The sequence below is a fragment of the Mustela lutreola genome, chromosome 2, assembly GCF_030435805.1.
Source record: "Mustela lutreola isolate mMusLut2 chromosome 2, mMusLut2.pri, whole genome shotgun sequence".
NCBI lineage: Eukaryota > Metazoa > Chordata > Mammalia > Carnivora > Mustelidae > Mustela > Mustela lutreola.
The window spans coordinates 74,702,093-74,714,180 of record NC_081291.1 but is presented as its reverse complement, the minus strand read 5'-3'; the positions used below and the strand labels follow the sequence as shown (position 1 = coordinate 74,714,180).

The window sequence follows — 12,088 nt, the reverse complement described above, 5'->3', positions numbered from 1 at the left end:
GATTGTGGCTGCTCTGGAGGCACAATGGGTTATGTAACTCCAGGCAGCCTGGGCACCCTATCGGCTCATCTTGTTAAACCGCCCCAAAGAGAAAATGACGCACCCAAAATGTGATATACTTAAGTTGGGGGGGGGGGGGCAGGGGAGCAGGGCTTTGTGCTAGACACTGGGCTTTGCCTAAAAATGAAAAAGGAACAAAAGGTCTGCTGTTCACCTCACTGCTCGCTAGGAACCGGGGGCGGAGGGTATTTACCGGAGGCCTGCTGCCAAGTGGGCTCCCGGGACTGTACTTGGCAAAGCCCCTGGAGGCGGAGAGGCATTCTTGGGGACACTCCAGGTCTCTCCGAGAATAGTTTTCACTATTTCGATGACCCTCTAGTAAGATTTGAACCTGCACCATCCGGCCGTCCAGCACCTTGACCATGAAACAGGGTCTGTGCTCATAGTCCTGTTCACTCAGCCGCTGCCAAGTGTGACAGCGCTGAGCTCTGCGACTCAGCTGTCCCCCACCGGCTTGCCACCAACATCCCAGCAAAGAGCCTTCAGGCACCACGCCCTATGGGGTTTGAAGTTCCAGCACTGCATTAGACCATTTCTTTGTCCTTGGTTGTCACGTTCAGAGAAAGTGAAACTACTTCAACAGGCTGGATGTTTCCTGGATTTCACTGGCACAGATTCCACTGGAAGCCCAGGGTTAAAGTTCACATGCCTGTACAAGTGAGGACACAGTTGGGACACTGCCTCCTCCAGGAAGCCTTCTGGGTCCTCCCACAAACTTTTCCCTTCCAGGCTTGGCCAAGCACTCCTCTCAGCGTGCTCCCATATGCCCATGCTTATCGCTGTGCTAACTGCGGTGCACCATCCATTTTCACTCGTTCATCTGACCACCCCACTGGACTGTATTCCTGGGGAGCCCAGAACTCCTGTCCTGGGGTCATGACATGCACTCCAATCTCACTCCTCAAGCTCAAGGATCTTGGGCAGGATGCTGAACCTCTCATGATTTAGTCTCTCTACCTGTAAAAAGGGGAGAAGAGACACCATTTGCCAAGCACTGGCTGCATGAGGTATGATTTTAATCACTGGGATTCAGGGCTGCACAAAGTCCTTGCCCTAAAAAACAAACATGTAGTAATAACTCATGACTAAGCCTGGGGAGGAAGGTAAGGCAGGAAAAAGAGAAGGGGAAAGGTAGCAGTGGACCATTCTTTGTTCAGGGCAGTCACAAAATGGCCTCTAATGAAATCCCCTTTGGAGAAAGTGAAAAGGGAATCATGAGGATATCAAGTGTAAGGTGATCCAGGTGCTGGGCAGCAGCAAGAACAAAGGTCCTGAGGCAGCACATTCCTGGTGAGTCCAAGGATTAGCAAGGAGGCCAGTGTGTCTGGGGTGGAGTGAGCACAGAGAAGACAGTCAGAGAGGTGAGAAAGCCCTGTCACTTAGACCTCCACTGGCCATGATCCGACAGGAGCCCACTGGAGGTCTGGAGCAGATGAGTTAAAGAAATCATCTGACTGTGTGTTTAAAAAGCATCATTGGTGGATAGACGGAGAATGGACCTCACAGAAGCAAGCAGGGAAGCAAGTGGCCCAATTTGGAGGCTACCGCAATAATCCAGATGTAAGAGGAAGGTGGCCTAGGACAGGGTAGATGCCGTGGAGCTGGTGAGAAACCATCAAATTCTGGACACAGTGAAGACCAAGCCAACAGACTTCCCAGCAAACTGGGGTGTGAAAGAAATACAGAGATCATGAATGCCTCCAAGGCGATTGGTCTTGGCAACTAAAAGACAAAAGTACCATTTATAAAGACAGGGTAGACCACAGGAAAAGCAGGCCTAAGTGGGAAAGGGTTCACTTTTAGCTATTCAAGTTTAAGATGCCCACAGACACCCAAGGGGAAGATGTTGTATATGGCTTTAAACCAACATGTCTGGCCTCCAGGGAAGAGGATTAGTCTGAGGACAGGGGCTAGACAGGGGTCAGTATGGGGCAGATTCTAAATCCTGGAGCCTGGGGGAGATCACCTGTGGCACAAGTGCTAATGAGAGAGGGAGGGGCTAGCAGGACTAAGCTCCAGGCCCTCCAACATCCCCAGGATTGGGAGGAACAACATTCAGCAAGGTAGGAGAACAGGAGAATCAGGGAGCCAAGGGAGGACCAGATTTCCAGAAGGGAGTGCTCAGCAGTGTCAAGCCCTCCTGAAAAGGCAAAAAGATGAAGCCTATATACAGACCCCTAGACTGACAAGGCCTTCAGTGCTAGGGGAATGGTAGGCTCATGCCCTGCTCGCCCTAGGTGCAGGTGAGCACAGAAGAGAAACTGCAGTGAGCACAGACAAGAGCAGAGACATGGGTACCGGTACTGGCCGTGAGGACCACAAGCAATTCTCTTCACAAAGGGAGAGATCATAACATGTTTCTGTGCTAAGAGGAGAGCTCCCCGAGCAGAGGGAAATGGATGACGTGGAAGGAGAGAAGCTGCAGGAAATGTCTCCTTCCAGAAATGGGCAGGCCAGCAGGGGTGGGATTCAGGGCACGAGCAGATGGAGGGCCACTCGTGGGGCAGGAATTCAGCCCAAGGGCGAGGCCCCCAGGCTGGGATCCTGGGCCATCCCCCTGGCCCACTATACTTGGGACACTCCTGATATACAGGAGATCCCCCACGCTTAACTGTGAGACAGATCAGTCGAAAGCTACTGGAAGCAAATCTGCACATTTTCAGCTGTCACTGGGTGTTATTTCAAACAGGAGGAGAAAAGTAAACACTGCAGACAAAACGAGAACTGGGGTGAACTTTGATATGAAGGCATCTAGATGTGACTCTAACAACACTCCTTGCTGCTGTCTGAGTTCACCAGCCCACAGTACATCTGCTCGGAGCCCCGCCAAGCACTCATCCCCATGATCCCTGGGGGTGGGGGGGACAACAAGCAGGAGCTCCAGTGGGATAAACTCTGCTCCTGGGCCACGGGGAAGTCATGACGGCTGCAGGCACGTGTAAGAAGCGCTATCTAAGCCAGCCTTGGCAGCAGATGCCGGGCACCACGAGCAGCTCCCCATGTTTGCATCCCCACAAGGCAGTCGTGTGTGATTTCCATTCCACCTGCCTTTATGTGAGAATCAGAAATGGAGCCTCCGCGAGAGGAGCAGGAGCCAAACTACACCCAGCATCACTACAGGCCAAGCAAGCTGCTCAGGGTCCAAAATTCCCATCCTTGGGGCACCTGGGTGGCTCAGTTGTTAAGCATCTGCCTTCAGCTCAGGTCATGATCCCAGGATCTTGGGATCAAGCCCCACATCGGGCTCCCTGCTCAGCAGGAGGCCTGATGCTCCCTCTCCCACTCCCCCTGCTTGTGTTCACTCTCTCACTGCGTCTCTCTCCGTCAAATAAATAAATTAAATTATGAAAGAAAATTTCCCATCCTAACCTCCAGGGCAATTCTTCATCTCATGTTGGGTCTGGATGGTTCGCTCTTGCCATCCCAAAGCTCAGACCCTCCGCACTCCATTCGTCCTCCCCGGCCCTTCACACCTGCCCCCAATGACTCCTGTGGCCACACACCCCATGCCCCCCACCCCACCCCAGGCAGAAAAGGCCCCCTTACCGGTGATGGTGCAGGCATCCCGGTACCCTCTGCAGCTGGGAGCATCTTCCACAGCCTCACTTACATAGTGCTCCTCAGGGATGCCCGGGCTGCAGGCTACGACTGCATGGCTGCACGCCTCCAGAGGGGGCACAGAGTTGGCCGAAGTGTCGTCGTGCGGAGCTGTGGCGTCCAGCTTGGCAGGTTTCACGGGAAGGTGCCCACTGCCATCAGGGGCCCCGCTGCCGGAGTCTGGGGCAGTCAGGTGGACAGCCCCGGGTAGGTGTGGTGTACCAGCAGGGGCTCCTTACAGGAAACCTAGGGGACAATCCAGACAGAGGAGCAGTTAGCGGAGCTTCTGAAAAACGACAGTAAAATAAGGGCCCTGAGATGATGTGGGTTCAGATCACAAATTCTGCAAACCAAGGCATTTCCCATCAAATTCTTCAATTCTGATCAAAGAAACGGCACAGTGGAGCTTTCCAGAGACCACCTAATGTAGGGTGACACCTTGCCCCGAAGGCTTATAATGGAATGTGTCCTTCCCTATAGCTGTGGCTTAAATTTCCATTTTGATTTCTAATACTAATTCAAATAATCAGTATAATGCCTATTAACAAAAGCTCTTTGAGATCATCAATAATTTTTTAAGGGATCCTGTGACCAATAAAGTTTTAGAATTACTGCTCCAGTATATAGTTCTTTTTTTTTTCATTAAGTATAACAACCAGTATAGTTAACAGTAAATAACCAGTATAGTTCTTTTTTTCTTTAAAGATTTTATTTATTTATTTGACAGAGAGAGAGAGAGAGAGATCACAAGTAGGCAGAGAGACAGGCAGGAGAGAAGGGGAAGCAGGCTCCCTGTCTGGACCCTGGGATCAAGACCTGAGCTGAAGGCAGAGGCTTAATGCACTGAGCTACCCAGGCGTACCACCCCCTTTTTTTAAATAAGAAAGGAAACAAAAAGAGGGGGAAACTAATGGACATTTTACCCAATACCAACACAGCCCAGTAGGTTGTGACAGAAAACTACAGCCCTAGATCTGTGACCTTTTCCCTCCACAAGATGTTATTTACCATAATACACCAAGAGTTCCTATTAGATATAAATGAATTCAGCCCTCATTAAAGTGAACACACAACTATCAAGTGGGAATGAGTGGGGGAGCCTGTAGATCCCTGGTGAAAAGTGAAAGGTAACCAGAGATAAAACTGGATTGTGACATCTAGTTAGTGGTTCAAATACAAATGGAGAAGCCACCTGGTAAGAAAAAGCCTGGAATTCCCAAGCAGGACCCCAAAAATATTGCAGGCTGCAGCGGCCTACGGAGGTGGACCAGGAGACCTCCAGAAGAGACCTGTGAGCCCATTAAGCTACTGTTCTATGCAAAGACAACAGAAAGACATTGTCAGACAAATAAAAGCTTAAAGATTTGATCCCTGATACTCCTGAGGAAGCTCCAGCCAGGGAAAGCCACCACACCTTACAGGCTCCCCACTAGTGAGCAGATCAATGGAAAGAACTCAAAGGGGAGGAAGGCCTGCTTATAGTTAAGAATGGCAGAGAAATTAAGCCAGGGACACTTAGAATTAAGGTCTAAATAATGCACACGATTCACAAGCTTGAAGCAAACAGCTGAAAAGGGGGGAAAAAAAGGTCAAATGATTTATAGATTCTCTAGTCCCCAAAAAAGAAATACACAAACACACACACTAAACAATATTAAGGAACCTTAATAGCGGTCCAAACAAACAAAAACAAACAAAATCTCTATCAGACTGACAAAGATTTAAAAATTATAAAAAGGTTCAATTTGGCAACACTTTTAAGAAACAGTGTTAGGCATTACTTGGGGGTGGGAGGGGTGGTAATAAATTCAGGAGGGCAGCCTGGCTGGATGTGAGCCCAGGATGTTTACCACCATGAAATGCTAACAACAACCCAACTATGCCACGGGGGGGGGGGGGGGGGGGGGTGTTAATTACAGCTCCACCAGAAGAGACAAGGCAACCATGCTACCCTGAAAAGAAGTTTCAGGGCCCAGATGATTTCACCACCATGGAAAGACACCCTGCCCAGAGGGAAGGGAGAGGATGAACATGGCCTTCCAAAAGTTTTAAATCCACTAACAGACTGAACTCTCAATGTATCCCTCAATGTATCCTTCTTTTTCTTTTTTTAAATAGGGAGTCTCGAATATACAGATTTCTTAAAGACAACTTCAACCGTGGATTATATAACTTTTGCTTTCACGGTCCATAAAGTGAGGGGTTTGGCCAAAATCCTGGTGATTACGAGCCCTAAACTGTCCTGCCTCCTGGCACCTTTGCTTCAATTTACAGTAGTCATACCCTCACCCCAGGAACATACTCTTTTTTTTTTTTTAAGATTTGTATTTATTTATTTGATAGAGAGATTACAAGTAGGCAGAGAGGCAGGCAGAGAGAGAGAGGAGGAAGCAGGCTCCCTGCTGAGGGGAGAGCCCGATGCGGGACTCGATCCCAGGACCCTGAGATCATGACCTGAGCCGAAGGCAGCGGCTTAACCCACTGAGCCATCCAGGCGCCCCGGAACATACTCTTATAAAACAAATAGTTCCAGGGCGCCTGGGTGACTCGGTTGGTTAAGCGTCTGCCTTTGGTTCAGGTCATGATCCCAGCATCCTGGGACTGAACCCCATGTTGGGCTCCCTGCTCAGTGGGAAGCCAGCCTCTCCCTCTGCCCCTCCCCCTGCTCATGCGCGCTCTCTCTCTCTCTCTCTCCAATAAATAAATAAAATCTTAAAAAACAAATAGCTCAAGTTAGTATAAGCACTTTCTAAAAAACATATTTTGGACACATCAGTAAATGCTCACTCAAGCCTCAAACGGGAACACAAGGAGCCATTTTGAAGCACAAAGTACACTTATTATGGGCTGCAACTGGCAAAGCCCTCAGAAGCTTGAGAGGCCTCTCTTTTTTAAGTAGAACAGAACTACTCCAATTTATTTTCTTATCTCCAACCCGGGTGAAAAAGAATTAAGTACAAAGGCACGGGCATTCACATGCACACCGCACCTGAAGTACATCATATCCCATAATTTGTGAATTTTAATGCTCACCACATGACTTTCTTTGGTCATAATATTTTTGGTTTGCTGTGGTTAAAAAATATATATATACCCACATAACATAAAATGTACCTTCTTCACTGCTTCTAAGCGTAAAGCTCAGTAGTGCTGAGTACCTTCCCATTGTGGTGGAACCAATCTCCAGAATGCTTTTCAGCTTGCAGAAATGAAGGTGTATCCATTAAACAGCCCCAGCCTCCTCTCCCGCCACAACCTGGCACCACCACCTACTTTCTATCCTATGAATTCCCTACTCTAAGTGCCTCATGTGAATAGAACCATAGCATATCTTTTTGCAAATGACTTACGTCACATAGCATAATATCCTCAAGATTTATCTGCGTTGGAGCATCTGCTGGAATTTCCTTCATTCTTTCTAAAGGTTGAATAATATTTCACTGTACTGAGAAGCCCTTCTTGAAATGAAAAGACCAATCTCTCTCCCATTAAAGTCAAATGAAAAACAACCTGAACTTCTACAAACAGAAAAACAGTTACAGGGACGCCTGGGTGGCTCAGTTGGTTGGACGACTACCTTCAGCTCAGGTCATGATCCTGGAGTCCTGGGATCGAGTCCCGCATCAGGCTCCTGGCTCCTTGGGGAGTCTGCTTCTCCCTCTGACCTTCTCCTCTCTCATGCTCTCTCTCTCACTCTCTCTCTCAAATAAATAAATAAAATCTTTAAAAAAAAGAAAGAAAGAAAGAAAGAAAGAAAGAAAGAAAGAAAGAAAGAAAGAAAGAAAAACAGTTACAGGGACACCTGGGTGGCTCATTCAGTTAGGCATCTGAGCCTTCAGCTCACATCAGGGGTCCTGGGATCGAGTCCCACATTGGGCTCCCTGCTGCACAGGAAGCCTGCTGCTTCCTCTCCAGCTCCCCCTGCCTGTGCTCCTTCTCTCACTGTGTCTCTCTCTCTCAAATAAATAAATAAAATCTTTTTTAAAAAATAAATAAATAATTTAAAAAAAAAAAAGAAGGTTACAAATCGCAGCCGACCCAAACCACTGAAATTCTGGAAGAGGAGCTAATCCACCTAAGACACATGCCTCTGTGCCAGGTACATCTAACATTCTCAAAATAATCACAGATTTGCAAATCTGACCATCATACTCACATGCCAGCATCCCCCATCCTATTTCACTGTGAAACCTTTCTCCACGTGGTACCCAGTTGCCAGGTGTTTACCTAACGGAGTTTACTTTGGGAAAAGCCTCTCTGTGTGTCTGACTCAATACCCCACCCCCATTCTCTTGTCTCCCACACACTGTGAGCATCTTGAAAGTCCCGGCACCTGCTGGGTACTAGGTAAATATTTACAGAATAAATAGTCATGAGTGAAGGACAAGGGATTTGGTCCCAATGACTCTGAGGATCTCCTGAAGCTACAGAGTGGTAGTTTGAGGATCACTGTTGTACGAACCCCATCGCAAGTCACAACGCCTCGTACTGACCTTGAGGAATCTCTCGGAAGGGCGTCTGCAGAGCTGGGGGGAGGGGATATAGACCACACCCTGTGGGCTCTGCAAGAGGGCGCCAATCGAACCTCACCACGTCCTTCCCATTACTGACTGATACAGACCAAGTGTGATTTTGTGTAAGATCACCCACACACAATAGTTCAGGAAATCAGGAAGCCTAACCCGTAAAACCCTCAAGAGCTGGCTTGCGAGTCCCTCACCCAGTTTCTCGGTTGAAGAAACTCAGAGCATGAGTCCTGTCCCCACCCCCCAACCCCAGAGAGACCTCAGGGACGGTGGGGGAGGGGTGATAACGCTTCTCTCCTGCCCCTAAGTGCAGCTGGGCAGCCAGTCCAGGAGTGCTGTGAGAGACACAGTACTGTTTCAAAAATCAGTTTTCCCAGAACAGTGGTTTATCAGCGCTTTTATTCATAATGCAGTTTTCTGCTGGGGACTCTAAGAGCTCAAGGATCAGAAATAAAGAGAGCCAGGCACCCAATCAGACTCCATAACCAAGCGGCCACTGCAAAGGAGACCACCCAGCAATGTGACCCCAACAACCCCAAAGCAACATTTGGGGGGCAGGGGGGAGAGAGGCGCTCCTGTATGTCCCAGAGCCTCAGACGCCTCCTCTCTGAGGCAGTAATACCCACATCTCTCAGACTGTTAAACAGATTATAGACACGGATGTAAGTCTTTATAGCCAGCACCGTGCTAACCACACAGCAAACCCTCCAACTTTACAAATCCCCAAATTGCTCCCCCCCTCCCAAAACTATTTATTTACTGTGTAAGAGAAGTGAATGTTCCTAAACATGCACAATTTTGAATACCAGTATTCTGTAGGGCAGTGCATGTCTATAAAGTCCTAGCCATATCAACTTCTTTCCTAAGATTGTATTTATTTGAGAGAGAGCACAAGCAGGGAGAAGGGGCTAAGGGAGAGGGAGAAGCAGGCTCCCTGCTGAGCAGGGAGCCCAATGCGGGGCTCGATCCCAGGACCCTGAGATCATGACCTGAGCTGAAATCAAGAGTCGGACACTTAACCAACTGAGCCACCCAGGCGCCCCAACAATATCAACTTTATTAAGAGCTCAGAGAGTGCACCAGGCACTGTGTCAAGAGTATTTTGGAGGCTTTAGGTTATGCCACCCTCTACCACCTCCCCATCCTTGCTGGGGTCCTGTGACCAGCCCCATTTCACAGTTGAGAAAAGAAATGCTCAGATAGGTTCATTAAATTTCCAGAGGTCACAGAGCAAGCAATCCAGGTCTTCACTGCGACAAGGGATGGAAACCTAACATGAAGACAATTCCTAGCACCTGGTCTCTTGCCTTCCCCTCTGTCCACCGTACACGAGCATCTGAGGCTTCACGGGATTCAGGAACAGAGCAGCCACAGCCCTGGGTGCTCTCTGGCTCCAGCAAACCCTGGCACCCCCAGCAAAAGGCCTCTTTCAGGCAGAGGAAACAAACAGGGCTTAGGCAAAGTGAAAGTGGACAGTCCTGAGCCATGAAAGGGCCTCTGTTTCCCTGCCTGACTTCTGCTTGCAGAGCCTGCGGGAAGGAAGGATTTTTCTCAGCAGAGGAGTGAGAAATTCTGCAACCTGGTCAATTCTTCAGCCAAAGAGGTGCCAGGAAAAGAAGTAGGAGAAAGTACACATGGAGGCGGTTTTGCATTCGAGCTAGGAAGCTTCTCCAGCTCTGGCCCAAGGTCCTTGACCTAGGCTCTCCTGCCTCACTCTTCTTCTCAACTTATGACCCATGATCCAGCCCCCTGGTTATCAGGGGATAGGACAAGCCACTCATCTTACTCTAGTTTGTTGCTGACAAAGTACACGGTGCAAGCTCTCGTCCCCCGTCACCGGCATGTGATTTTCGGGAACCGGAACTAAAACCCAGAGAGCTGTGTGACACTGAGGACATGGCACTGCCTCTCTGAGCCTCAGATGCCTCATCTGGATAAGGAAGACCTTGAGGAAGCATGAACCAGACAGTCCCTTGCAGCAAGCCCCATGAGGAGCCCCAAAAGCACAGGAAATTATGGGAAGGCTTCTGTGTCATCGGCCCTTCCCCTGCACCACCCTCCCCCCACCCCGTACTATCCGCATGAATCCTCCTCCCTCACCCACATACAGGGGACTTCTGAGAGGAGAGCCAAGTGATACTATGCAGATACAGCCGCCCTGCACAGGAATAAGCTATTTCCCAAGAGCCAAAGAAAGGAGCTTCCACCAGGACCAACTCAGACATTGTTGGGGGGAAAACAAAACAGGGCTCCAGAATGGTGGCCCCATAGGTGACAAGAAGAAGCTGGTGCAGGATGACTCCCTCCATGGCCAGCCAGGTGTCTGAGCTTGCAAAGCCTCCATTTTCTGAGCAAAGGAATCCAATACATCTAGCACAGGACCTGCTGTCATAGTTTAGTAATTCTGATTAGGTCCAAGAACAGCAAAAGTTTTCATCAGAATTTTATCAGTCCTGCACTGACGCAGTGGCAGGCTGCCACACATCTGCTGGCTTAAAATGACACCTATTTACCAACTCTGTTTTCTAGGTCAGCAATCTGACATGGGACCCCCTGGGCCCCGGGCAACAGGTCAGCAGGGCCATGCTCCTTCCTGGTGCCCTGGAGAACAGCTGGAATCCAAGCTGATTCAGGTTGTTGGTCATAATCGGTTTCCTGTGTTTGCAGGAATGAGATCCCGGCTTCCTTGCTGGGCTCTCTGCTGGGTGCCAGCCTTTGCTCCTAGGCATCCTGTGTTCCTTGTCATACTTCCCAGGTTCTTGCCAGTGACCTGCACATCTCAGAGCAACCGCCCGTCGAGTCCTTCTCACACCTTGAACCAACAGTCCCCTCCCTCCACATCGGAGTAGCTCCTCTTCTGTCCCCCTTCTCTGTTTTGAAGGGCTCATGTGATGACACTCACGTGATCAGGGCAATTTCCTGTCTTAAAGTCATGTGATCAATAACCTTAATTCCAACTGCAAGCCCCTCTGGGCCAGAACCTAGGTTGGTGCTGGACTGATGAAAGCCAGGGGACAGCAATCTTGGAGGAACTACTTTAGAATTTTGCCTCCCACAGGGGCCTTTGGTTCTGAAGGCCCGGTAGACCTCAAGAGCCCACCATGTCGCCCCCAGCCTGGTGAGAAGGCAAACCAGAGTCAGCCCAGACCCTTTTGGCCCCACAGGAAGATGCCTGAGATCCAACACTGGGGACCAGACAGGAGAGGGTTTAGTCCCAGTTCTGCTACCACCTACTGACTGTGGTTCTCGGTCAGCTTCTAAGATGTATCTCATCTATAAAATGCAGGTGTCACCAACGGGTCACCAAGTGGCTGGGACAAGGAGAAACAATGAAAGCAGGTGGCCTGCCCAGCCTGGGAGGGGAGCCTAAGCATTAGTACCTGAACATACCATGGAGGCAGATTAATATCTACAACGCAGTTTTTCTCTCAAGAATCAGGTAACATGCAGGCTGTGGACTCAGGGCACTCACTTCCGGGCCCGGACACTCCCCAGAGGCTGAGTCAATCACAAAGGAGGCTGACTGAGGTGTGATGAGCTCCAGGCTCGCCCCACTCTAGGGTCAGCCATGCTGCAGCTGCTTCTCTGAGCAAACCGCTGTGTGCTTCGAAGGTGCTGGGACCCACATGCGCTACTTCAGAACCCAGGTGGCCTCAGCATTCCTGTAACATAAAAATGAGCCACGGGCTTGGCACTCAACCTAGTAATTTACATGCATGACCTCATTTATGGCTCACAACCTATAAAAGTAATACCAGTAGCTGCTGTTTTCAGGAGAGGAACAGGCTCAGAGAGATAAGTAACTCCAGGATTTGAACCTAGATCTGAATGGCCCCGAAGACGCTGCCTTATTGCAGCCATGAGTGATCCTGGGCGACTGTGTCGTTCACTCAAGTGGAGAATCC

At 49.4% G+C, this 12,088-nt stretch overlaps 2 protein-coding genes across 2 annotated transcripts in view; both read right to left on the bottom strand.

Annotated features, from left to right (window-relative positions):
- Positions 1 to 3,874, bottom strand: part of TRAK1 (trafficking kinesin protein 1) — a 119,487-nt gene extending 115,613 nt beyond the window's left edge. The window contains exon 1 of the mRNA XM_059162324.1: positions 3,607 to 3,874. The gene's annotated coding sequence lies outside the window, so the exon portion shown is untranslated. The remainder of the gene's footprint in view (positions 1 to 3,606) is intronic.
- Positions 3,764 to 12,088, bottom strand: part of LOC131825549 (serine/arginine repetitive matrix protein 1-like) — a 93,592-nt gene continuing 85,267 nt past the window's right edge. Inside the window, exon 3 of the mRNA XM_059165031.1 lies at positions 3,764 to 3,903. Within this exon, the coding sequence (XP_059021014.1) occupies positions 3,816 to 3,903 (88 nt within the window). The 3' untranslated portion in view covers positions 3,764 to 3,815. The remainder of the gene's footprint in view (positions 3,904 to 12,088) is intronic.